Below are 25,266 nucleotides of genomic sequence, written 5' to 3'. Positions count from 1 at the left end.
CTCTTCTCGTAAGGCCCGTGATGAGTGTTGGAATCTTGTCACATGACGAGACTGAAGAAAGGTACGAGGTGCGGGGGCCCCGCTTCGCCCCTTAGACCTCCTCCAGAGCTCCGCACCAGGAGCGGGAACGCGAAGCTGGGCCTCCGACCCTGACATGGAAACGCAAAACATCCTATGTCTGTGTGTCTTCCTAGGGAGATGCCTTTTACCTTTTTATCAGGTTCTCAAAAGCTCAAGAAAGTGTGGTGCCCTGCTGTGTAAGCTCTCCAGTGCAGGAGCCCGCACCCCAGGCCCGGCGCAGCTCCAAGGTTCCCCGGGCAGAAAGGCACTCCCTCTAGTGACCACCTGTTACAGCCTGGATCCCAGGTGCCTCCTCCCGGCCACGCCCGGCCCTGCTGGTGTGAGCACATGCAGGGGAGCAACCTACAGCCCATCCCCACGAGTCCACACCTGTCCAGGGGGTTCCCACATCTAGAAAGATCTACGCCCGCAGGTAGCTATGGCAGTGGTATTCAAACCGCAAAAATTAGAATTGATTAGGTAATTCACAGTCACACAAAGATAAGGAAGTTAAAACGTGCAGAGGAATCTTAGTGGTTCAGGGAAATGTTAACATCAGCCACGAAGAAAAGGCCAAAGGCTGCCACCCCACGTCCCAGGTGCGCATGCTGGAGCCCTGGCGCCTGGGAGGGTGTCACTCATCACGGCTTGGGGGCTCCTCTGGTTTTTACTACCTTCTTGGCAATGTCTGATATTCCTTTAATATTATTATCAGCATGTATCCTTTTACCAAAAATTAAAAAATGCCTAAAAACTGAATTTATATGGTAGTATCTGAAAGAAGAGAAGGATGTCAAAATACTAAAAGCGACTGTCCCTAATGAGTAGACTTTTTCTGAATACTAACAGTTTTTGTATATTTTAAAATATATATTTTTACAATGCTTGTGAGAAAAATTCCATTAAAAATATATACTGCCAAAAGTGGGCATCTTTGTCTTGCTCCTAATCTTAGAGGGGACGCTTTCAGTCTTTCACCATTGAATATGAATGTACTTTACTGAAATGTACACCTAAAAACTGATAAGTTTTACATGATGGTTTTACCACAATTTGATATATACAGTTGTGGTCCTATATCTCTTTACATTCTGGCTGAAAAAACTTCTGTTCCAGGCACAAGGCGTGCTGGTGCTAAACACCCCAGATGATGATGCTGCCTGGAGGTCTCCCCACCCTGAGTAAGACAATCAACTTATGAGAACTAATAGGATGCAGGCCCACTGCAAAGAAAGCGAGGCTGTTCCAGCTGAAAACACCAGCCGGGCCCCCTTCGTTTGCAAGTCAGGCCTGGTGGTGTGTGCAGCTGGCAGGCCGGCCGGGCAGCGCTGTCTACACGGGGACCCGCTTCAGAGACGCCCCGAGTCCCTGCTGCCGCGTCTATCAAGGGGGAGTGACAGCAGCAGAGAGGCTGGCAACAGAAACCCTCAGATGCCAGACAGCTCCGCCTCCTCGGGCAGCAGATGATAAAACATGGATCAAACGTCAGAAGGCAGCCTTCCCGGATTCTCTTAGTGGAATCGCTACCACCCTGCTTGCCACGCATCCAGTGGAGGCAGCTGCTACCCCTCCCCAAGGAGAAACAAGAGGACCCCTCCTTGGGGTGTGGGGAGGTGACAGACCAGAACCACGGCCCTGACGCCCACCTTGCTGGCTGCTGAGCAGGAGGGAGGGCTTCGGGGACAAGGCCGCTTCTCCAGGCTGGGGCTCCGGACACACATCTGGGCCAGGGGAGCTTGAACCCCGCTGAGAGACAGCGTGACTTTCCTCCACTGCCCTGAGGGCCACAGCCCGGCCTCAGAGCCATGCAGGCTGCCCTCAGGTACAGGCAGACGCTGGCACACGGGGCCTGGCTCGGGCAGGGAGGGAGGACCAGGAGCAAGTCTGCATCAGGCGGGCTGTCTCTGCACCCGTCTCAGACATAGCCTCGCAGGGCTCTCGGAGGGCACTGATGCTGTCTGGGCACGCTCCTCGTGGATTGGAGGAGCTGGCAACCACCACCCTCCCGAAACATTCCTAGAAAGTGGGCTGCCCAGGGGAGGGGCTTGGAGCAGGGCTGGGCTGAGGGCTACTGGGAATGGGTTTCTTCTTGGGCTGACAAGACGGTCTATAGACAGTTGCTCGAATCCGTGAGCACCCCAAACCCCACCGAGCGGCACACTTTAAGCGGCGAGTTTACGGTAAGTGAATACATCTCAATATTCAGTTTGTAAAAAGAACTTCCTGGCTCACAGAGACTTTGCTTTCATCACAAACCCAACCATAGCAGGGTCCCGGGGACGGTTGTTTTTACCTAGCAGGTCGGCCCCTTCGTCCACATCCCCGATGACCTCGGACCCCGCAGTCGACAGCTCGTGGTACAGGGAGTCAGTGTTGATGCCAAAAGCCTTGTTCACGATCCCCTGGGTTGGGCTGTGGGGACACGCAGCCGAGGAAGGTGGAGTGAGTGGGCAGCACCTATGGACCACACACGGGGACACCCCCGAGGGGCCACTCGATGCCAACACCACTGGTGCAAGTGCAGGCGTGGCGGGTGGCGGGTCAGTGCCCTGGGCAGTTCTCCCACCTCAAGGGGCTGTGAGGCACCTCTACCAGGGGCACCAACTCCCAGGGTGAGTGCTGAGCCATTCGGGACTGGCTCTGGGCCCAGTGAGCACCTGCTGCCCGTGCGGTCCAGGCGGGGCTCCCGGCCCATGTCCAGCTCTGGGGTGGAGTCGATAATGTCCTGAACATCAGACCACTCGTCACTGCTGCCCATGCCTGGGGGGACACAGTGGAGCCCAGGGTCGGGGGGTGACCAGCAGTTCCCTGCACCACTCGTGGTTGCCCTGGGGCCCCTTGTCCGGAGACCCCACGCTAGGCCACCACAGGCAGGGATGGTTGTGGTGCGGGTTCTTCCCGAGGTGGTGGCTGGATGGGGCCTGTCCCCCAGAACAGTGATCCCATCTGAACAGGCCATTTTTTCCCTCCCTTTTCTCTGATTAGACTGTGTATGCTGGATGACAGTGGTCTACTGTCAGAGGCTGAGTTGTGTCCCCCAAATTCACAGGCTGAAGCCCTGGACCCCAGTTCCTCAGAATGTGACTGTATTGGAGATGGGTTTTTAAAGAGGTGATGAAGGTAAAATGAGGCCAAAGGGTGGGCCCTGGTCTCATCTGACTGTGTCCTTATAAAAAGCAGGGGTGGGTCAGGACACACATACAGAGGCACGACCACTTGAGGACGGGGCAGCCAAGCAGAGGCCTCAGGAGCGACCAGCCCTGCGAACTGGGAGGAGACACGCATGGTGCTGGTGAGGATGGGGCGCCGGGCAGGCGGGGCGGCCAGTACCTATGCTGACGTTGCGCATCTCCTGTGTGACCTGCACCTCCATGTTGCGGCTGTTGCGCTTCTCCCGCGCTCTCTTGTTGTTCTTGGAGCTGCCGCTGTAGTCGCCCAGAGGTTGCAGGCCCTCGCTGAGGGGCGTGACCGCGGCCGAGGGCACAGAGGACGTGGGCGTGTTGGACTTGGTGCCCGTGGTGCTGGGCGTAGCCGCTGCTGAGGACTGGCCTGACTCGGACATCTCATCCTGCGGACACTGGGGCCAAACATAGGAAGAGGGAAGCTCGTGGCGCGGGTCAGGTCCCCCGGGGAGGCCACAAGGGGTGGACCACACAGGGCCGGCGGGGCCTCGGCCACCACCACGAGGCCCCCTCGCTTGGGGTCTTTGCCACTCGGCCGCAGTAAAACAGCACTCCGTGCCAGAATGGAAGGGACAGGAGGCCACTTCTCTCCCGCTGGGCTGATTCCTCCCAGTCTCTTCACTTGACTCATCCAGCCTCTGGCTTTCCAGAGGCGGCTACACCTTATTTAAATGGCTTGGACCGGGCTTTTGGCTTGCACGCTTTCCAGTATGGGACTAGACACGAAGCTATGTGGATGTGGCCGGTAACCCCTTGCAGCCGGTGGGTGGGCAGAGCTAAGCCCCAGCCCAGGTCAGGGCAGAGGCTCCCCGGCTGGGAAGGAGGCCGGGGAGGCCGGGGAGGCCGGCGTGCCTTCTGATCAAGTTACTGCTCCACTGCGAGGCCCTCGAGGGCTGGTCCCTCTCGTTCCTGCCTCCCGTCCTGGCCACAGTCAGGAGCTGTGATGGGTGGGCACCTCCCCAGTTCTGCCAGTGGTGGCCTCCCCAACAAAGAGACAGCAGGGGACAGGTCTCGCTTAACCTCCAAGGCCCAACTGAACCAAAGTTTGCCTTCAACACCTACGTAAATGCAAACAAATTGAAACTCGACTTCCACAGAATGGGACGTCCCCCAAATGTTCCGAGAGTGAAAAAAGACCAGATTAGTAAAAACTGCAATCAACTGTTGACCTTAAGAATCTCCCTGGAGAGAGAACACATTGTTTGAATAAATGTGGACAGGAAACAAACATTCCTCTCCTACCATCTTTCCTGGTGAAACCATCGGGGAACCTCAATAAAAATAGCCTCTGCTCTTCTATGAACTAACATCGGTAACCCCAGACTCACCCCCAACTCACCCCTGAGCAGGTGCTGCGGGGCCCCCGCAGCCTCTTGCCTGGTGCTGAGAAGGGGCACAGCCTCAGGAGGGGCTGAGGCCCATGGGGGCGAGGGGGGGGCAGCACTGAGAGGCCACTCTGGGTACATGTTCCCATCGGTGCCAGATCGCATGGTTTCCTCAGAGGACACACTTTCAGGAGAACTTTCTTACAAGAGGAGCTGATGACGGGGTGTCGGCCTTCTCTGTGAAGTTGGATGGATGCTGGGACCAATCCACCCCCACCTTTAACTAGGAAGGGCTGACCGTGCTCCCGTGGCTACCTCCAGGTGACTAGGAGTCAGAGTGGTTTGGGAGCCTTGTGGGATCTGCCTTTTCCTGAGCAGCCTGGTCCCCACCAGGCGCCGCCTCTCCCTGGGCTGAGACTCCTCTACCCGGAACCTCACATCCTTGTTCTCCTCTCGACAGGGCTCCCATCCCGGCAGCTGTGTCCCAGGGGGACACTTGGTGATGTCTGGAGACACTTGTGGTGGCCAGAGCTGGGGGTGGGTGGAGGCAGGGTGCCCACAACACCCCACAGGGCACAGGATGGCCCCCATAGCTAACAACACTCAGCCGGGTTGCTGATGAGCTATGGTGAGAAGCGCATCTTGCAAACATTTTTGGTTTGGGTTTGGGTTCTGCAGCTCAGGGCCAATTTGTAAAGAAAAAACCCTTCCTCTTCACAGCACCGTGCATACTGCACGCCTCTGTGGTGGGGCCCCGAGTGCTCTCCCACAGGGAGGGTTACGAGGAGGGTGGTACCTGAGGAGGGCTGTACTCCAGGCTGATGCACAGGGACTTCCACAAAGACGGCCGGACACATGAGCCCCTGCCTCACGGAAGCACACACTGTCAGACCACCTGACTCAATGGCCACGCTCCCCACCTGTCCGTGATTTGAACACTTTGTTTCCGTGGGCCTCCTGACCCTGGTAGTCACCGTGGGGAATTCTGCGGCATAACCAGGCCTCCCCCTACTCCCCTAGCTGTCTGTCGCCTGCAGGCCACCACTTACCCACAGGACACTCCCCTTGGCCACCACTTACCTAAAGAAACCTGCCAACCTCTAACACCAACGTGCAGCAGTGACCTCCAAATGCAAAGAACCCACATCCCAGCGGCCATGCCTCCCATGAGGAGCCACAACTGTTTGGTTAAAACACTGAAAATACAGTACATAAAAACAAAAAACAAAACAAAAACAACAAAACAAATTAAAAAATTAGAAAAACTTGAAAACCTAGAGCATAAAATAAAAATAACTTAAAAGTAATTATTAAAAAAAAATCAAACAAAACACACCTATGAACTAAAACATAAAGGACTATAATTTATTAAGAGAGAACGATTTCAGACGACGCAGGAGAAAGAGAGACGCATGAGAACACAGGCTGGCCCAAGGGGCCGTCTGGAGACCCCAGCCTCCCAGCTTTCTGAGGCTCAACGCCCCCGCAGGAGCTTGGGGGTACACGCCAGCTGTGGGCCCCGCCCCTTCTGCCCGGACCCCACTTGCTGGAAGGACAGCCAGTGGCTGGTGGGCACGAGGCGTGCTCACTCCACGGAACAGACGCAGAGTGAGTGGGGTCGCTTTCCGACACAGCTGGCAGCTTGTGACGACCTCCTGCAGCCCAGTTGGACACTGCGAGGCAGGAGGACAGCCGGCAATGAGTCGCGGCGGGAAGGAAGCTATGGGGAAACCTGGGCCCACATCCACTGCTCGACCCGGCCCAGAGAGTATCCTCTGATGGCCTCAGTGGGGAATCACCAGACCCAGGGCGAGGGTCTGGTCTCTTCAACAAGCAATGGGGCCTGCGTTCCGTCCTGCCACAGCCTGCCTTCACCAGATGGCTGAGCTCACAGACCAAGACAGGCAGCAAGTGCCCAGGGGCCCTGCACGAGTGCCTGCCCTTGGCCTTTCCAGGGCCCCAGTGCTGGGGATGGAGGGTGGGTGCTCTCACTGCTGAGCTGAGCACACCTGGGATGTCCTCCTTCTCAAACTCAGGCCCCTAGGTCGTTAGCACAGGTAGGCCGGTAAGAACAGCCCAAAGAAGAGAAGCTGACCCCTGGCCTTTGACTTTCTCCTGGTTGGAGTGCAAACCTCAGATACTAGAAGGACAACACGTGTGGGGTGAAGCCCAGTCTGGCTGCGAGACTCTGGGTTGTGTTGGGGGATGGTCACTACGCTCAGCCCTGCCCGATGGGCACACCCTGGCTGTAGGCAGGTCCCCCCTGTCCGATGGGCACGCCCTGGCTGTAGGCAGGTCCCTGAGCAGCCGAGAGCCCCGGCTGCGGCCACACCCTCCTGAATGAATGTGGGGCGACGGGGAGCCCTCACTCCACAGCACGGCTACAAAACCTGGTAGCTGGAGCTGAGCTGCAGCTGGCCGAGGTCACTCAGGTGCCAGTGGTCCCCCGCAGGCATGAGCTTGCCCCCCATCTGTGCACGTACCACACCGTCGGTCAGGGGGAAGACGCTCAGGGAGGTGGGGCGCTCCTTCCTGTTGAAATATGGGGAGAGAAAGAGAGGGGGGGATTAGACAGTGGCTCCTGAAACAGGGGTGCAAACTCTTTCTGGACATGCAGATGCTTATTCTGCAGCTGGAGCTGCTCTAAAAGACGCCCCTGACCACGGGCTGTAGGGAAGGGCGTGACCTTCTGGGTGGCCAGGCGCACAGGACCTCTGACCACTCTGACCTGCAGCCGCGCTAATCAGCGTGTTCACCCGCTCAGGGCATCGCCACTCCGCTGTGATCCCATAGAACATTTCCCCTCCGTTACACTGTCATTTATCAGTTTTATTTATTTCCATTGTAAACAGACACCTGCACAGCAGTGCCTGTGACAGGCCCTTTGGCATCACAGGCAGCATTGCCTGGTTCCTCCTTGGCCCTACTTCTGCCTCCTGGAGCCAGCCAGGAGGAGTCAACCCTTTCTCCCCTGTTCTTTGTTCCTCGCCCTCCCCCAACACCCCATCACTGTTTTCAGGAGACCTGGGTACGGAGTTTCTCATGGGGTGCTTTTCTCTTGCTCCGAGCATTTTCCCCCGTCACGGAGCACTGACACCACAGAGGCGCCTTATAAAGCTATGCTAGCAAACTGAGAATGTCCAGTGGGCTGGACTGATGCTCAAAGCCACCTGCTGTGGGCTCAGTCTCTGGGATATGCTCCGCGGGCTGCTAGCGGCGAGGGCACGGAGCCCAGGCCCGGGGCAGACACATGGCGCCCCAGAGCCTGTCGGTGGCTGCATGGAGTCCATGCTGCTCAGAGCTGTTCAGGCCAAGCACCCAAATCTCTGACACACAGGGGCTGAGGTGGGAGGGGTGGCAAGGCTTCCTCAGGGGTTCCACAGAGCCGGGTCCAGAGGCTGGGCTGTCCTGGAGGGAGGACGGTGGCTTCCTCACGGTGCCTGGAGGATGCAGGTGATGGACAAGGGAGCGGAGCGGCCGCCATGACCAGAACTTCCTATGGCTGGCGGGCGGCTGCCTGAGGCACGACTCTGGGAAGGATGTCTCTCTGGGGGGGCCCCAACGGCTCCAGGGCGGTGGGGCTGGGGCGGAGCAGGAGGAGAACTCGGAATCTGGAAGCCCCTCCGAGCTGCTCGAGCTGCTGGTCTGTCCTGTTCAGGAAGACACTGCCTCCGGCAGAGCAGGGTCCCCGGACCTGTTGGGACCTGGTTGTGCCTCTGGGGACTAAGCTGCGGGAGGGACAGGGCCAGAGGAGGCCTGCAGGGCCGGACAGGGGCCTCGGCCGCTCGGGAAGGCGGTTTCCTGCTGACGACCTCAAGTGCCTCACGCAGCCCTTGTCCACCATGACAGACGACACTTTCTCGGTTAAGAGCTCAGACGTCAAGTTAGAAAGCTCTGGGTCTGCAGATCCATCCCAAGCTCAGCAGCCCGTGGCTCAGTCCTCGCCAGGCTGTTCTCTGACCACAGCCCCCAGGCCCTCAGCGTCTGGGAAGGCAGCCACCGCTCTGTGGGGTGCTCCCTCAGGGCTCCCAGCCCCTCCTCCACCACTGTTCCTCCGCTGGGCTCCCAGTGCCCATATGGGGGTGCCTCTCCTGGGGCCCAGCTCTGACCTCGGTGAGGGACGCACATAAGGGGTTCCTCGGCCCAGGCTGTCACCAGATACCACGGGGTAACGTGACGGCAGGGCAGGGTGGGGCCACCTGCCCCCAGGATGGGAGCCCGTATCCATCGCCCGCCTCCATGACTCTGTGCGCCAACAGACAGCCAGGCCGCACTCCCCGATGGAAATCCTCATGAGGATCGAGTCCCGTGTCCTCTCCGCTGCTCCCCGCAACCGCAAGCCTCAAGGGCATTCGCTGGGTGCTATTGACTGCCGGCCAGAGTCCATCCAAGGCTCACCCACTGTGTCCTCTTGTTATAGCCCCGCAGCTCCCCCGGGAGACGCCAATGCTCATCCACTTCAGAGGTTACAGCCCGAGGGGGTCACACTGCTCGCAGAGGTCATGCCACTGGCTCTGGGTCCTAAGTGACTGAGCTGGGCTGCCTAACACCAGGCGCAGGGTCTCCACCCCTGCCCGCCACCTCCTGGGGGTGCAGACATGCGGCCCGACCCGCAGGCCGGGTGGACGTTTGCTAGTGGGGCCTGCACTGCTACCTGCTTCAGGGCTGCCTCGGGGCCTGGGACCCGCCTGCCCCTCCTCGGCAGCAGGTCCTGTAAACATCAAGTCCGGAGCCTCCAATCTGTACGATTCCAGCAGCCGTCCGAGCTCCCCCAACCCGAGGCCTAGGGACAGCTGCAGCCTTTACCTTCTCCTCCACGACTGGCGAGGACTGCAGAGCAGTGACAGACAAGGGCCAGCACACGGCGGGGACAGCACAGAGGGCAAGACGAGAAGGCAACATTAGAGAGCGAAGGTCGGGGGCTCTGGGGGCACGTGTGCGCACATGGAGAGGGAGGACCCCCATGGGGACAGACAGATGTGGAACACGCAGATGCCTACGCAGGATGGACACAGGGCACACAGACACACACCCCCTTGGCTTGGACGGCAAGTTGCGCCCACTCAGCCCCGGGCAGTGGGCGAGCGTCCTTCCCGCGACGCTCCTGGCACACGCAGACACTCGCGTGTGCAGTGACAGGGCACACGATCGCATACGCCATGTTCACGGGCCCACGCATGCTCACCACCGGTTTTGTTTTGTTTTGTTTTAATTTATTTATTTTTGGCTGTGTTGGGTCTTCGTTGCTGTGTGCGGGCTTTCTCTAGCTGCGGTGAGCGGGCGCTACTCTTTGCTGTGGTGCACGGGCCTCTCATTGTGGTGGCTTCTCTTGTTGTGGAGCATGGGCTCTAGGCGTGCAGGCTTCAGTAGTTGTGGCATGCAGGCTCAGAAGTTGTAAATCACGGGCTCTAGAGTGCAGGCTCAGTAGTTGTGGCGCACGGGCTTAGTTGCTCCACAGCATGTGGGATCTTCCTGGACCAGGGCTCGAAACCGTGTCCCCTGCATTGGCAGGCGGATTCTTAACCACTGCGCCACCATGGAAGCCCTCACCGTCGGTTTTATTCTAAAGACACACAGATTCACAAAACCAAGCCAGGACTGAAGGAAAACTGCCTGTCTGGGCTCAGCAGTGGCCAGCAGCTCCCCGGCACTAAGGACGAGCCTCCTCGGGGAGCCGGAGAGTCTAAACTAAGGAGATGGGCAGACACACATCTGTCCCCAAAGGATCCAGAGCTGTGGATGGAGGGGTACACCCCAGAGAAGAGCAGGCCAGGAGGGCAGCACAGGGCCTTCCCCTTCATCTGCTGCAGCAGCACAGGCCACACTGGGATGTCTGCACTCTCTGAGCCCTAAAGAGGCCAACGCCCAGCGCAGTGGGAGAAAGCCTGTGCTTTCTCTCCTTCCACCAGCGTGCCCTCTGGACGTGGGAGGTGTAGCTGCCGTCTACATCCATTCGTCTGGAAGTGGGCCCAGGGCAGTCAGACATGCATGGTGGGCCCTGGGAACATCTCCATCACAGCCCAGTGTCCAGGCTGGTGGGGCAGGGGCGGCTGCAGGGCCAGCAGGAGCCCAGAGTCTCATACGCTGTGGCAGCAAGCATGGGGCAAGCGATTCCATGCGCCACAGTGAGGTTAAATGTCGCCAGCCAGCTGGCAGAGCGATGGAGGCAGCCCAAACGCAGCCCTGCCTCTCTGCTTCCCAAACAAGCGCTGCTCTGGCCACCGCCCCACAACACACACACACACACACAGGAAGGCACCTCTTCACTGCCAAGGCACAGGAGGGTCGCAGCTGACAGCCCCAGGCTCCTCCTTCCTGCAGGCAGGCATCTCTACCCCCGTGGAGCTCAGGAAGGTGTCTTAGCAGAGAGTGCCCAGGGCCTGGAGAGGATGGACACACAGCCAAGTGCACCCTGGCCTCGGGGACACCCTGAGGAGGATCAGATGGGGACACAAGGCTGGGCAGGAATCTGGGCCAGAGCCCAAACTCTAGGTAGTGCCCGAACAGCCAGCCTCTGCAGCCCCAAAACAACACGAGGAGCTCCCAATTCCAGGTTGGCATTTGGTGCAGTTCCTTGGAAATTCCCTCAGTGACTTCTGAGGGCCAGGAGTGAGGCTTTCACAGTGTGTCAGGAAATGGTGGCTTGGAGATGGGTATTTCCTACCTTCAGATAAAACTGGCCCAGAAACAGTATCTGCAGAGGGTTTTGTAGTTTAACACACTCTTTGATACACATTCCCTCACTTAATTCTCAGAGAGCCGGGAGGGTCAGCTAATGACCCCCTGATACCCTTTCCTGGGGCGCACACATTTACAGAAAGAAAGCATCCACAACGGCTGTATCCCCTACTCCCCACGAGAAGCGGCGAGACTGTCTAAAAACATGCCAGTGGTCCCCTGGATGACCGCCCTTCCTAGGCCCGGTTAGGCCTCCGCTGACATATTACACTTTCCGTTTTCAAATCGGAAGACTCAACAGCTTCGCCCACCATGGCCCAGTGAGTAGCTGACGATGCCCAGCATGGAAGGGCCTGAATCTCCTTGTTTGCAGACATCACCCACCAAGGAGACAGGTGCAGAGAAAACAGAGCCTTTTAGTGACCAGAACTGGGGCTTCCGGTGTTCGCTGCAGGAACAAGAGGCCACAGCTGCAGAGGCACGAACAGCAAGCTCTATCCGTTGGGCCTGGGGTTCCAGCCTCAGGCGCCTCCTCCTTCCTCCAGCCTGATGGAGCCATGGCCTCCCATGGCAACACCCTGGAGAAGATCTCTGACAATCTGCTCCTGGGGTACCGAGGTGCAGTTTTATCCTGACTGAAGATGGAGCAGGAACCTGGCCTCTGCAGGCTTCTCTCTGCTCCCCGAATAAAACCAGCATGGCAGGGCGTGGCTGCGTCTGCTGGTCACCGAGGTGTGCGGGCCTCCCCCACCATCTAGAGTCGATTCTCGCAGTTCGAGCTGTTGTATTCTACAAAGTCACTGCAAACACTGCGTTTGCTTGTAGAAGAAACACGTACATAGGTAGGTACGCATCTCACACAGATTAGAATCTTCATTCCTCACTCATCCTGGTACACTGTTTCCTTTATTTTACAAAACAGAAAACGAGGTGCCAGAAGTATTTAACATATCTTAGAGGACAGGGGCCAGAGCTGGGCCCCACTGACTGGCCCCTGGACCCCAGCGTCTTGCAGGACACTGCGCCACCCGCCGTCCCCAGATCTGCAGAGAGGTGGAGCGTCGCCTGGCACCACCTCAGCTGGCACCCTGTGCACTGGGTGACTCAAATTTTTCACCGCTCTGAGCACATCTGCAGATGACTGCGAAAGTGCCGTGAGTGGTGATTTTGAGGCTACAAATAAATTTTACAGAGTAGGCGAATTCAGAAACACGGAATTTGCAGGTATTAGGATGGACTACGTGGTTTTCCCTGGGTCTCTGTGACGGCCTGCGGGCCCGCAGCAGATCCACCCCAGCCCCTCACCTGCTTGGTGCCGTCCTCAGCACACACCCCGGCTCAAGCGCACACTCCAACCAGACACCCCTCTCCCTGAGTCGGGGGGGGCCACGGCTCTTCTTGGGGGAGGGCACCAAGCTCTGGCGCCCAGCTTCCCGCCCTACCTCCTCCCCGGCAGGGTGCTCTCGGTCTGGCTGTTCCCCCCGACCTGCTGCATCTTGGACCTCTCGATGTGCTCCACATAGGTCTGGATCATCTGTGAAGAGGACACATCCGAGTGAGCGCTCCCTGCCCACGAGGTCCACCCGCCCACCCCCTCCAGCCTGTGCCGCTTTCACCCCCACTGGGCTCGGACAGAGATGAAGGCAGAGTTCAGGGAAGGGAGTCTGGCCACATGAGGCCCAGGGCTTTCAGGTTCAGCAGGTGAACCCCAGGGAATGAAAAGGCGGCCAAGGTCAGCAGCCAACCCCACGTGGGGCTTTACCACTTCCTCATGGCCCTGGCCCCGTGGCAGGGACACCCACCTCCGTGTGCCGCTGGTGCAGGGCATTGTACTCCTTCTTCATCTCCGACTCCCGCTCCTCCAGCCGGGAAACTAGAAAACACAACCAATGTTTGTCAACTGCACAACCCGCTTCTCCAGGGCACGTACTTCTCTGGGCTTGACTGCTGGGGGGCAGAGACAAACCCATGCCTGGACCCTGAGCTCAGAGGTGGCCTCATCAGCACAGAATGCCCTGGGGACCCTAGCAGGCGGTTCTGATGGGCCCGGGTCTGGGTGCATCACCGTGTGTGCGGTTATCTGAGGCTATTCAATCCTGCTACAGAGAGGAAGAGCTGGGTGAAACTCACACAAGCCTTACTCTCTATGTCTTAAGTCAGCTGGTAGCTTCGGAGGTGCAAGCAAAACTCACAGGATGTGTCACGTTGTGTCACACGTAGACAAGGAACGAGCAGGTGGCTTGTGGACAGAGGCAGAATTCGGAAGTAAGCAGCCTCTGAGACACACTAAAGAGAAGAATATCTGAACACAGGATGAAACACACAGGTGTCCCTCACACGGACCAGGGGCTGGAAAGACCAAGTCACGATCGTGCCACCTCTGGGCTGGCAGCTGTGTCACCCCTGTGACACCCAGGATGGTCCCCACGTGTGCTCTGACCAAGAGGCACAGGGAAACACCTGAGTGCCGCGGGCTAACTGGACAGCCAAGCCACAGAGCCAGCATGCCGCGGGCCTCAGACACCTTGCGTCTGTGGCCCTTTGTTCCAACCTCAGTTCTGTTGAACTCTGCACAGAGCGAGACAGGACGCGCGGCAGTCTTGTTCTCCCCTCTCCTTGGTCCTTGCCCCTGATGCTGACCAAATGGAAAACTTCAGACTGTACCTTGGAGTTTATATGTTTTCCTTCTAAGAAAAGATGAAAAGGTTTCACATGAAAATTATTCTAAGCAAAGGGAATATTAAGGATTCTGTGCAGTCATAGAAAGGGTGGATCTATGCAAAACTAAAATGGGCTTTTCGGTTCGCCTCTGCTCCACAAAAACTAGCGTGTTTGTGTGTGTGTGTGTTGCCACTAGCTGTGCTCACCTACAACACCCGGGGGGGTATTGGCTTTAGCAAAATGGGCTTCCAGTCTTGGTTTGGGATACGGATAGACCCAACCATCAAACCATTTTTTTTTAATTTATTTTATTTAATTTATTTTATTTTTGGCTGCGTTGGGTCTTTGTTGCTGCAAGCAGGCTTTCTCTAGTTGCAGCGAGTGGGGGCTACTCTTCGTTGTGGTGCACATGCTTCTCATTGTGGTGGCTTCTCTTGTCGGGAGCATGGGCTCTAGGTGCGCGGGCTTCAGTAGTTGTGGCACGCAGGCTCAGTAATTGTGGCTCGTGGGCTCTAGAGCACAGGCTCAGTAGTTGTGGTGCACGGGCTTAGTTGCTCCGTGGCATGTGGGATCTCCCCAGACCAGGGCTCGAACCCGTGTCACCTGAATTGGCAGGCGGATTCGTAACCACTGCACCACCAGGGAAGTCCTTCTTTCTTTCTTTCTTTCTTTTTTTGATATGATCTTAACTTTTTCAGAGGAACGAAGGCACCTGTTATCCAAGGTAATGAGGTAAAGCAGCAAACTAGGTCTCAACCATCAAAACCACTAATTACAGAAAACTGAAATAACAGGGTTGTTATAACTTTGAGAGTATAGTTTAAACAAAGACTTCTAAAGGTAAAATAATAGTTCTTATTAAAAAAAACACACAAAACCCTTTCCTCGCCTCTCCTTGTAAGGGACAGGGTGTTCCCGTAGGCACCCCGGTTGGCCATGAGTGCCCCCTAGGAACTGTCATTACAGGGGCACCATTGTTGGGCCCAACTTTCAGGTCACAAAAGAGCACCCACTCCTCAAGCAGCACACAGGCAGGAGCCCCAGACGGCAGCCAGGAGCTCTGTCCTAAAGGGCCACACAAAGTTCACAGATTTGTGAATTTTGGGTCAGACTGCAACATTAAGCAAAAGTGCTCCGTCATCAGAGGGGCCTTATTTATAAATTTTATTTATTTCCACAAAGGATTTGAGGCCATTTACAGAAATACAGAGCAGTGTAAAGACAGAAAACAAATTATTGAGGGAATCACAATGAAAATAAGATAAGGCTCTCATTGGGTTTTCTCACTCTCTTTTTATCAAAGGCTCTCAACATCCCTCCCAGCTGGGTGGGTCTGAGAACAACAAATGCATTCAAAATGCAATTTCATCTCTCCGGGCTAGCGACTTACTCTGATCTGCATAGTTTTTGGCCTTCAGTTCCAGCTGGCGGGTCTGAAAGTCGTAGTGTTCCACCTGGGTTTGTAGCTCTTTCTTCTCTTGTTCCAAGGAATCTTCAAACTCAATAAATTTCTATACATGCAAGGAAGAAAAACAGCAGGCGTCATGAATGTGGGACGGCCAGATGACAGCAGCCCCTCAGAAGGGCCCGCGCTCAGGCCCAGAATGTGGTTTCTGAACCCCAGAGCCGGCTTCCCTTCCCGTCCACCACCCGCCACAGCCCTGCGGAGAGCTTCCCAACAGTGGATACCACAGCCTTCTAACCAGCTATCCGGCAGTCACCTGGGGCCCTGAAGTCGGAAAAGCCCACACACGCTGTCTTTAATCTTGAAATTCTTAATAGTTTTTGAACAAGGGGCCCCCATTTCCAGTTTTGCACTGAGCCCCACAAATTATGTAGCTGGTCCTTAGGCAATGGAGTAATATTATTCCTCTCAACACTGAACATCTAAAAGAGGCCAGGTGTGGACTTCCCTGGTGGCGCAGTGGTTAAGAATCTGCCTGCCAATGCAGGGGGACATGGGTTTGATCCCTGGTCTGGGAAGATCCCACATGCCGCAGAGCAACTAAGCCCGTGCACTACAACTACTGAGCCTGCACTCTAGAGCCCGCGAGCCACAACCACTGAGCCTGCGTGCCACAAGTACTGAAGCCCGCGTGCCTAGAGCCCGTGCTCCACAACAAGAGAAGCCACCGCAATGAGAAGCCCGCACACTGCAACGAAGAGTAGCCCCCGCTCGCTGCAACTAGAGAAAGCCCACGCGCAACAACAAAGACCCAACGCAGCCAAAAATAAATAAAAAAAAAAAAAAAAGAAAGAAAAAAAGTCTCTAATTTTCAAAAATAAAAATAAATAAAGAGGCCAGGTGTACTTTCCTCTTAACCTGTATCTCAGTCACTGCTCAGTTCAGGAAGCCATCCTTCGTGGAATAACCGGCAATGCATAGTACTGCTCTGATTCTTTTAAAAACAAGATGGGGGGTTGTTGGCCTAGATTTGGAATCTGCACTTTACATGGCAAGTTTCTGAGCAAAATTACTATCGAATCAAGTGAAAAGAAAGCACTTTGTAAAACAAAAGAAAATCCTAAATGTTCTTAGGAGGAGACCTAGGTTAACACTGACAGCCCAGGGTAAAGACAGGGTCTGGTCCAGGGGGATAGGCACTGGGCAGCAAACCCCCCCACCTCCCTCCGCTAGGTGATGGCCTGAAGGCCACAGCCCTGCAACAGCCCTGATGGGAACTGTTAACACCTTGATTTTACAGCGTACGAAACGGAAATATTAGTAAGAAATTTCATTTGTAGGAAGCATAAATGTCAGCTGGGTTCTTAAGACACAAAGAGTGTCTCAGAAGATGGGAATATAAAACGGGCTGTTGATTCCAGGTTTCGGGTGTCTGGGACAGTCAATGAGTTCGTGGTGGCCATAGCTGTATTTCCCGTAAAAACTGCACCCAGTCCCCCACCCCGACTCTGGGCCCCAGAGACGCTTCTTCCTACAGCAGCTTCTCAGAGGTCTTTGTGCTGAAAAGCACTGGGGCTCCTGCCCAAAGGATGACTCACCCAGTGCAGTGACAGAGGGCAAAAACACCCGGGACGGGGGCGGGCGGGGGTGCGTCAGAAAGAAAATCTGTATTGATGACATCACTTACAACTTAAGTAAAATGAAGAACACCCGCCCCATTGCCAGGAAAATGCACACAAATGGTGTAGCGGCACAAAAATTTAAAGTAAGCGGTTTTGAATGACTGTGGCCATGACCAGCATATGAAGAATAAACAAATGCTATTAATTGGTTGGTAAAGAAATTATTTAACTTGGGTAATTTTAATTCCTATTACTTAAAAAAAACTAAAAGAATGATATAAACATATTCTTTTGTAGAAAAATCAGAAGAGAGTGTCAAGTGAAAATAATACTTTTAAAAAACCATAATTCTGCCATGCTATCAATGGTTAAGAAACAACAACAACAACAAAACCATAATTCTACCAACCAGAGAGGCTCAGTTAAAACTGGGTGACATTCTTCCAGACATGTGTGTGAGTGTGTGGAGCGGATGTGCCATCATTTTGTACACGGTATCTTGACCTGACTTATTCACTCATTTACACTGGAAATGTCTCTCCACACTAAGAACTGTGCTCTGCCACTCCTACTTCTAACAGGTGTGTGTTCCCCTGTCGGTGTATGTCTGCAGAGCATAGTTTACTCAACTGATCGCCTCCTGTTGGACTTTCAGGCTGCTTTAAAACGTCCGTTATTATTGTTACTACTTGTGTATCTGCCCCGTGGCATCCTGCTCCCCAAGGCCAGATGGGAACCCCAACCCCCCAGGTCGGGTGGTGCCCTTCCCAGAGCCCCCATGGCCTCCGCGCTGCCAACCCGACAGGTGGGAAAACGGCAGAGCATAATTGTCTTAATTTTCAGCTCCTGGATTACTAGTGAGACTGAATAAATCCATTAGTCATATACACTACTTCTAACAGCTCATTACGTCCTTTGTCCAATTTTCTACTACAGGTTCTTATTTTTCTTAACAATTTGTAAGGACTTATTAGACCCATTCAAGAATTTGTCTTCTACGCTGCAAGTACTTTTCCCAGGATGTAGTCTGTGTGTGTACAGTACAGAAGTTTACTTACTTCTACACCGTTTACTTAATAATTTACCCTTTCTTCATTGCTCTGAATGCTACCTTTATGATATGCTAACTTCTAAGACATATTTCAGTCTGTTTCTGAGCCAGTAACCAAAGGTTTTTTTAAACTTGTAGCGTAATAGCATCTTTTAATAGCTTATATACACTTACCCTCTTAACTCTTCCTTTTCAATATTTTCTTGGTTACTCCCACTTGTGAATTGTTCTAGATTAAGTTGAGAATCATCCTGAATCACTTATATATTATTTTTTGAATCAACGTTTTGCCTGTCAGAAAGCATCAGTTCTCTGGTCCTCAGGAAGGGGTCCCTGTTTTTCATGACAAAATGCTCAGGGCTGGACTTGGGCTGAATGGAAAGCTCATCTTGAGCCAGTGAAGAGCTGAATGATGGGGCGACTGGGGCTGGAGGATGGAAAATGCTCCCTTTCTGTAAACTGAGCCCTGTCCTACCTCCAAGCTGGAGTACCAAAGTTTTACACAAAGAAAAGCGTTCTGTGGTGCTAACATCTTCTCTAGAATTCCCATCTGTATTTCATCATATTACCTGCATTTCATAGCTGAGAGTCAGCTAAAAAGATTTCTAGACGAAAGATGATTGGCTGCACCACGCAGCAGGTGGGATCTTAGTTCCCTGACCAGGGATCAAACCCATGCCCCCTGCAGTGGAAGCATAGAGTCTTAACCACTGGACCACCAGGGAATTCCTCCAGATTCTTAAGAAGGTCAGACAGATGTTCCTAAATCTATCCTGATAGGTGATCGTTAAAATCCAATGTAGATGACAGTCCCAAAAAGCTTTGTCATGCCATAAAACAACCGATACGCTTTGAGATCCCCGATGAAGTTGGCCCCGAACCAGGTGACATGCAGAAATCCTCTGATGTTATGATATTTTAAGGCCTTTCAGCCCTAGGAAATACGGAGACATTAACTGAGAGAGAAAACATCTAGGTAAGCTGTGTACATGTATGTCCTCAAGGCCAAAGGCAGAGGGCACCCCAAGTGGCAGGGAGACATGAACGCACAGGACATTTGTGGTTCCCAGGCCACAAGGAATCCTGGAGCCAAGGGACAGTCCTGTGATGGGAATGGTCAGTCATCAGTAACCACCCGCAGACAAGGGGTGTGAGTGATCACGATCACAATCACGTGGCAGCAACTCCCCAGATGAACAAAAAGCCCCAAGGAACCCACAAGGGACCACCAGCATACTAAAGGGCCAGCCCTCAGCTTCCCTGCTGGGCTGGACCAAACACCGGGACACCGGGACACTGCAGGCTCTGCAGGTTGGCGACCACCGCACTTGGCATTTGGGGAAGAACCGCTCTTCCCCGCTACCTTGAGGGACAGCATCGAACCAGACAGAGCTGACTAGGGGGCATCTCAGGGGCTCCAAGTCCACGAAAATATCACAAACACAATATGCTGTTCTACAGCTTAAAAGGCATCCTCTTTCTTCCCCTCCTGAAAAAACTCTTTCAACGTTATTACAGTAATTTTAGTTAACGAAAACGCAAGCTAACTGTTTAACTGAAATGGAAGATGCAATGCCACCTTCATCAAATATTATGAGGGATAAATAACGTGAAGGACCAGTGTCTGGCCAAGACTAAACAGATATTTAATCATTGCTTTTTATGAGGAAATGCTTGGGGCTAGACTTGGGATGAAGTAAGAATCACCTGGACAAGTAAGGAGTAGTTGATGGACTAAAGCAGGGGCTTTGTGGTTGGTGGTTAAATGAATAAGTGAGGAAAATCCAAGTTCTCCTCCAAACGAGGGGGGCAGCTGTGGCGGGGGAGGTGTCAGGAGGGAACTCTAGTAACTGGGTTAGAGTCACAAAACATTCAATAGATGTTTTCAAGGAAGCAGAAAATATTTTTATTTACAGATCATTTACTTTAGATTTAAGAGAATCAAGAATTTTCAGTGGTGGGGGCCAGGGTAAGTTATCTCTATAAGGAAGTCGTCCATAAGAAAGCTAAACATTTTTCAATTTTTACTGAATTTGTCCAATTCAATTTATCCAATATGAATGGAAATGAGAAGAATAAAAATTTTAACAGCATTTGGGTCGAGTCGGTCTGCCTGGTGCTGGATTGTGAAACAGAAGGAATCTGCCGTCTGAGACATGCCAAAGTGAAAAACTCGTACACACGCCAATTACATGCACTACAGATTTGAGTTTGTCTGGAATTGTCATCTGTCTAACCAAGTCTAGTCAAAATGTCACTTAGCACCTGATAACACACAGAGGTTTAAGGCCACCTCACAACAAATCTTTTGAGCCTCCCGAAGAGCAATGAGGAGCAACTAACAATTGAGGAAAAGGTACCAGGGTGTCTTAACATGAACACTGAGCTAGGAAATACCTGATTCTTACTGCTAAATACCAATCTACTACATGATTTCCTTTTTAGATTTTGTTTTTAAGATATACTTCTACCTCTCCCTCTCACTAACAAATTGCTCTGTTTTAAAATTAAATTCAACTTTGGTTTTCAGAATTTGCCTTTTGGTGAATTTCAAGGTACATACTGAAGTAACCTGAAAGTGTGGGAACTTCCAAAAATCCAGGAACCAGAGGAAGCTTTTCTCAATATCCCATGGAATGAGATCATTCTGTCTAACTCATGCATAAAACCAAACTTAAGAAATAAGCTGACTTTTTCAGGACTTCCCTGGTGGCGCAGTGGTTAGGAATCCGCCTGCCAATGCAGGGGACACAGGTTCGAGCCCTGGTCCGTGAAGATCCCACATGCCGCAGAGCATCTAAGCCCATGTGCCACACTACTGAGCCTGCACTCTAGAGCCTGCGAGCCACAACTACTGAGCCCGTGTGCCTAGAGCCCGTGCTCTGCAACAAGAGAAGCCACCGCAATAAGTCCGCGCACTGCAATGAAGAGTAGCCCCTGCTCGCTGCAACTGGAGAAAGCCTGCGCACAGCAACGAAGACCCAACGCAGCCAAAAATAAATAAATAAATAAATTCATTTAAAAAAAAAGAAATAAACTGACTTTTCATGTCAAATATAAAATTAAGACAACAGAAGCCAGCATTCCTAATCCCAGAATGCAAGAGAAATTACTAGGTAAATACTCTTTTATAACATAATCATTAGAATTCTGGTAACTTTCATAATTGAAGGCTATTTTAATTAAAGGCAAAGTAAATTAAGACATGAAATCCAATCCTTCCCTCTTATATGTCCTTTAGGCCAGGGTCACACATAGGAAATAATTCAATTCTGGTTGAATTGTTAGAAATAAAACAGGAATCAAAGATTTTGTTCTTTTGCATGTAATTCCTTCCTGGGGGTGAGGGGGTAGAGTGAAATGTCCAAAAGAAAAACGCTCTCTTTGGGTCTTTTACCTTAGGCAGAGTGGTGCACTGGGGTGCTGGGCACAGGCTCTGTGCCCAGGGGAGATGCCCTCTACGGATGGCTAATTCCCTGCTCCTGTCGGTCACTCCCATCATGATCAAATATTTACTGGGTGTTCACAGGGGTGCTGAACTCATGAGACCTCAAACCTCAGAGGTTTTTTTTCCCATATTCCATGACTGTTACCATTTACATCTAAAATGCAGTGTGGGCAGGTGGACAGAGAGGGAGGGAAGGGCATTTCTGCTTTCAAGTTTTAGACACACGTCTGAGATCAGGCCACTGTGCAGGAACCCAAGAACAAGGTTGGATTCATTTTTAAAAAAGCATAGATTCCTCATTTAGGTTAAAGGAACCACTGGTTCAGCATCTGCCTGAGATGAATCCCAACAAATGGCATTGGTTTAACTCACACTGATTTTCAAGAATTGGTAAGACAGGGACTTCCCTGGTGGCTCAGTGGTTAAGACTCCGCGCTCCGAATGCAGGGGGCCCGGGTTCGATCCCTGGTCAGGGAACCAGATCCCACACGCAGGCCGCAACTAAGAGTTCGCATGCCACAAGTAAGGAGCCTGTGAGCTGCAACTAAGGAGTCCACCTGCCACAACTAAGACCCGGCGCAACCAAGTAAATAAAAAAAAATAAATATTAAAAAAAAAAAAAGAATTGGTAAGATAGGAAAGATGTCTGTAAAAAATACATATTTTAATATATTACACATTTATTTAAGTATTTAATGTTAAATACTAATATATACTTTGTATCTTAAAATATACATTAAATTTATTATATTAGTTATGATATACGACATGATTGGTTCTGGGGAGAAATAAGAAAAAGGAAGATAAGACAAAAACTGTAAATGCCCCATCCTGGGAGAAATTTCCCTGGGAGAACTTATTCTCAAGTAGACTGTGTTCTTTGAAGCATTCTTTTTTTTTTTTTTTTTTAAATTTATTTATTTATTTATTTTTGGTTGCATTGGGTCTTCGTTGCTGCACACGGGCTTTCTCTAGTTGTGGTGAGCGGGGGCTACTCTTCATTGCGGTGCGTGGGCGTCTCATTGTGGTGGCTTCTCTTATTGTGGGGCACGGGCTCTAGGCACAAGGGCTTCAGTAGTTGTGGCACGCAAGCTCAGTAGTTGTGGCTTGCGGGCTCTAGAGCTCAGGCTCAGTAACTGTGGCACACGGGCTTAGTTGCTCCACAGCATGTGGGATCTTCCTGGACCAGGGCTCGAACCCATGTCCCCTGCATTGGCAGGCAGATTCTTAACCACTACGCCACCAGGGAAGTCCATCTCTGAAGCATTCTTAGCAGTTTACCCTGATTTCTTCAACTTCCTAATCCACTTGGCTTCTACATCCCTCTCGCTCCATTTAACAGGAGAGACCTGAGGACACCCATGGTTGCCCTTTGGTGGACACAGGGTCTCGCTGTCCAGAAGCGTACACTGAAGACCCGAGGCCATAAGCTTGGGCAGAACCCATGGGATCCCGCCTGGATGTGGGTCCGATTCACTGGGAGAAGGAAGTGGTAAGAGGCCGGTGTGGGAAGGTCAGGGAGCAGGAGCACAAGCTGAAGTTGAGTGGAAGGAAGGGCACCCAGAGAACTTGAACAAAAGGCATCACCTTGAACCCACCACTGTAGATAATCAGAATCCAAATGCCCTGACCCTTGTCTCACAAACCCCGCCAACGGAGATCCGCTCCACTGATCTTGGCATTCTCCAAATCTCTTGCCCATGAGAGGTGCTCAAAAGAAGGTAACTGACTTATGATTCCGCGGGCTCTAAGTGTCTGTGAATATTTCCTTTCCTCGGGTCGAGCCTTTCCCACCCTGGTGACAGGGATGCTTTCTTAGGACGTGCTAGCCAGCCACCGACTGATTCTAACCGCTTGGTTTCCCTGCCCATCTTCCAGCAGGGCTCCCTGTGTGCAGCTGCATGCAGGACAGGCTGCACCGGAGCCTCCCAAGTCCCCGAGAAACAGGGCGCAGGTGTGGACCGGGAGCTCCTGTTCCACCAGAGGAGATGGATGGACACCCACACAGCAGGCTACACTAGCAATGAACGGATGAATGAAAGAACGGCAACAACCTGGGTGAATCTCAAATCATTATGCCGTGTGAGAGGAGCCAGTCAAAAAAAGAGTGTACACTGCAGGATTCAGTTTATATAAGGTTCTAGAAAATGCAAATCAATCTACAGTGACAGAAAGCAGACCGTGGTTACCTAGGGATGGGGGAAGTGGTGAAACGCTATGAAACAGGTCACAGAAACATTTACTGCCTGTCCTTACAGAACAGTGATTGAGCTAGACCGTCCACGGCTACACTGCCCAGTACCTTAGCCACAGCCACACGTGGGTATTTAAACTTAATATAGGGAATTCCCTGGTGGTGCAGTGGTTGGGAATCCACCTGCCAATGCAGGGGACACGGGTTCAAGCCCTGGTCTGGGAAGATCCCACACACCGCGGAGCAACAGAGCCCGTGTACCACAACTACTGAGCCTGCGCTCTAGAGCCCGGGAGCCACAACTACTGAGCCCATGCGCCACAACTACTGAAGCCCATGTGCCTAGAGCCCATGCTCCACAACACGAAAAGCCACCGCAATGAGAAGCCCCCGCACCGCAACGAGGAGTAGCCCCCGCTTGCCACAACTAGAGAAAGCCCGCGCACAGCAACGAAGACCCAACCTAGCCAAAAATAAATAAATAAATAAATAAATAGTTTTAAAAAATAAACTTAAACTAATTTAAATGACATAAAAATAAAAACTCATCCTCAACTGCATGAGGCACATGTGAAGTGTCGGTGGCCCTGTGTGGACACACAGCAGAACAGAAATTTCCATCCTCACACAGAGCTGTGTTGGACAGATGGATGGCTGAAAACCACAGAAAGAGGCCTTGCCCTCCAGGAACCAACAGCTCGGTGCAGCACGTGGAAGCAGAGAAAGGCTGCCCTCCTTCCTCACCTGCACACGCACAGGCAGCTGGCATCTCTGTGGGACGTGTGTCAGAAAGAAAAGAACCAGCCTTGGGGGGCTTCCCTGGTGGCGCAGTGGTTGAGAATCTGCCTGCCAATGCAGGGGACACGGGTTCGAGCCCTGGTCTGGGAAGATCCCACATGCCGCGGAGCAACTGGGCCCGTGAGCCACAATTACTGAGCCTGCGCGTCTGGAGCCTGTGCTCTACAAGAAGAGAGGCCGCGATAGTGAGAGGCCCGTGCACCGCGATGAAGAGTGGCCCCCACTTGCCACAACTAGAGAAAGCCCTCGCACAGAAACAAAGACCCAACACAGCCATAAATAAAATAAAATAAATTAAAAAACAAAACTTAAAAAAAAAATGATTGTTTAAAAAAAAACAAAAAACAAAAAACAACCAGCCTTGGGGATGGAAGAACCAGAAGGGCACTGCCCCTTGGCTAACCAGGAAAGAGCCCCCACGTGGGGACTCTGGGGTGACAGGGACTCACTCGAGCACCCGCATCTGCATGTCATGGTGCTAGATGCAAGGGAGTCAGGTGTGCGCAGCAGAAGCAAATGCAGAGGGGGCAGAAGGAAGTGGAAGGGCAGGGGACAGGGCACGCGGGGGGCGGGTGCTGGGGACCCCGGGAGAAGGCGGTCCCCTCCTGGGAGCGTCCCTTCCTCTTTCCCCATCCATACCCTTCGCTCTCCATCCCACGTTGCCATTTTCTCACCATCTGACAGTGTGGCAGGACCTCCCCATCCGAGCACCTGCCTCAGGGTAGCACGGACCCATCCCCAGCAGCAAGCCTGGCCCTCACGATGCTTAGTTGACTGAGTTAATGAACAAGAGAGAGTGGGAGATGGGACCTGCCTGCGGACCAGTTCATGCCACAGGAGAA

The 25,266-nt window shown here is 52.9% G+C and overlaps 1 protein-coding gene across 11 annotated transcripts in view; it reads right to left on the bottom strand.

Annotated features, from left to right (window-relative positions):
* The window catches only part of MAPK8IP3 (mitogen-activated protein kinase 8 interacting protein 3), a 46,852-nt gene that overhangs the window by 16,015 nt on the left and 5,571 nt on the right, over positions 1-25,266 (bottom strand). For 4 of the 11 annotated variants that reach the window (XM_036825739.1, XM_036825731.1, XM_036825728.1 and 1 more), the window contains exons 2-9: positions 15,297-15,417; positions 13,048-13,118; positions 12,688-12,779; positions 6,958-7,099; positions 3,391-3,643; positions 2,718-2,820; positions 2,354-2,472; positions 1,707-1,832 (exon numbers count right to left, since the gene is read on the bottom strand). In XM_036825739.1, coding sequence (XP_036681634.1) covers positions 1,707-1,832; positions 2,354-2,472; positions 2,718-2,820; positions 3,391-3,643; positions 6,958-7,099; positions 12,688-12,779; positions 13,048-13,118; positions 15,297-15,417 — 1,027 coding nt within the window. The remainder of the gene's footprint in view (positions 1-1,706; positions 1,833-2,353; positions 2,473-2,717; positions 2,821-3,390; positions 3,644-6,957; positions 7,100-12,687; positions 12,780-13,047; positions 13,119-15,296; positions 15,418-25,266) is intronic. The other 7 variants (XM_036825735.1, XM_036825733.1, XM_036825738.1 and 4 more) reach the window with 3 other exon arrangements.

Source organism: Balaenoptera musculus, chromosome 15 (assembly GCF_009873245.2).
Source record: "Balaenoptera musculus isolate JJ_BM4_2016_0621 chromosome 15, mBalMus1.pri.v3, whole genome shotgun sequence".
Classification (NCBI taxonomy): domain Eukaryota; kingdom Metazoa; phylum Chordata; class Mammalia; order Artiodactyla; family Balaenopteridae; genus Balaenoptera; species Balaenoptera musculus.
The sequence above is the reverse complement of the archived record's forward strand: the minus strand, read 5'-3'. Positions and strand labels throughout refer to the sequence as shown.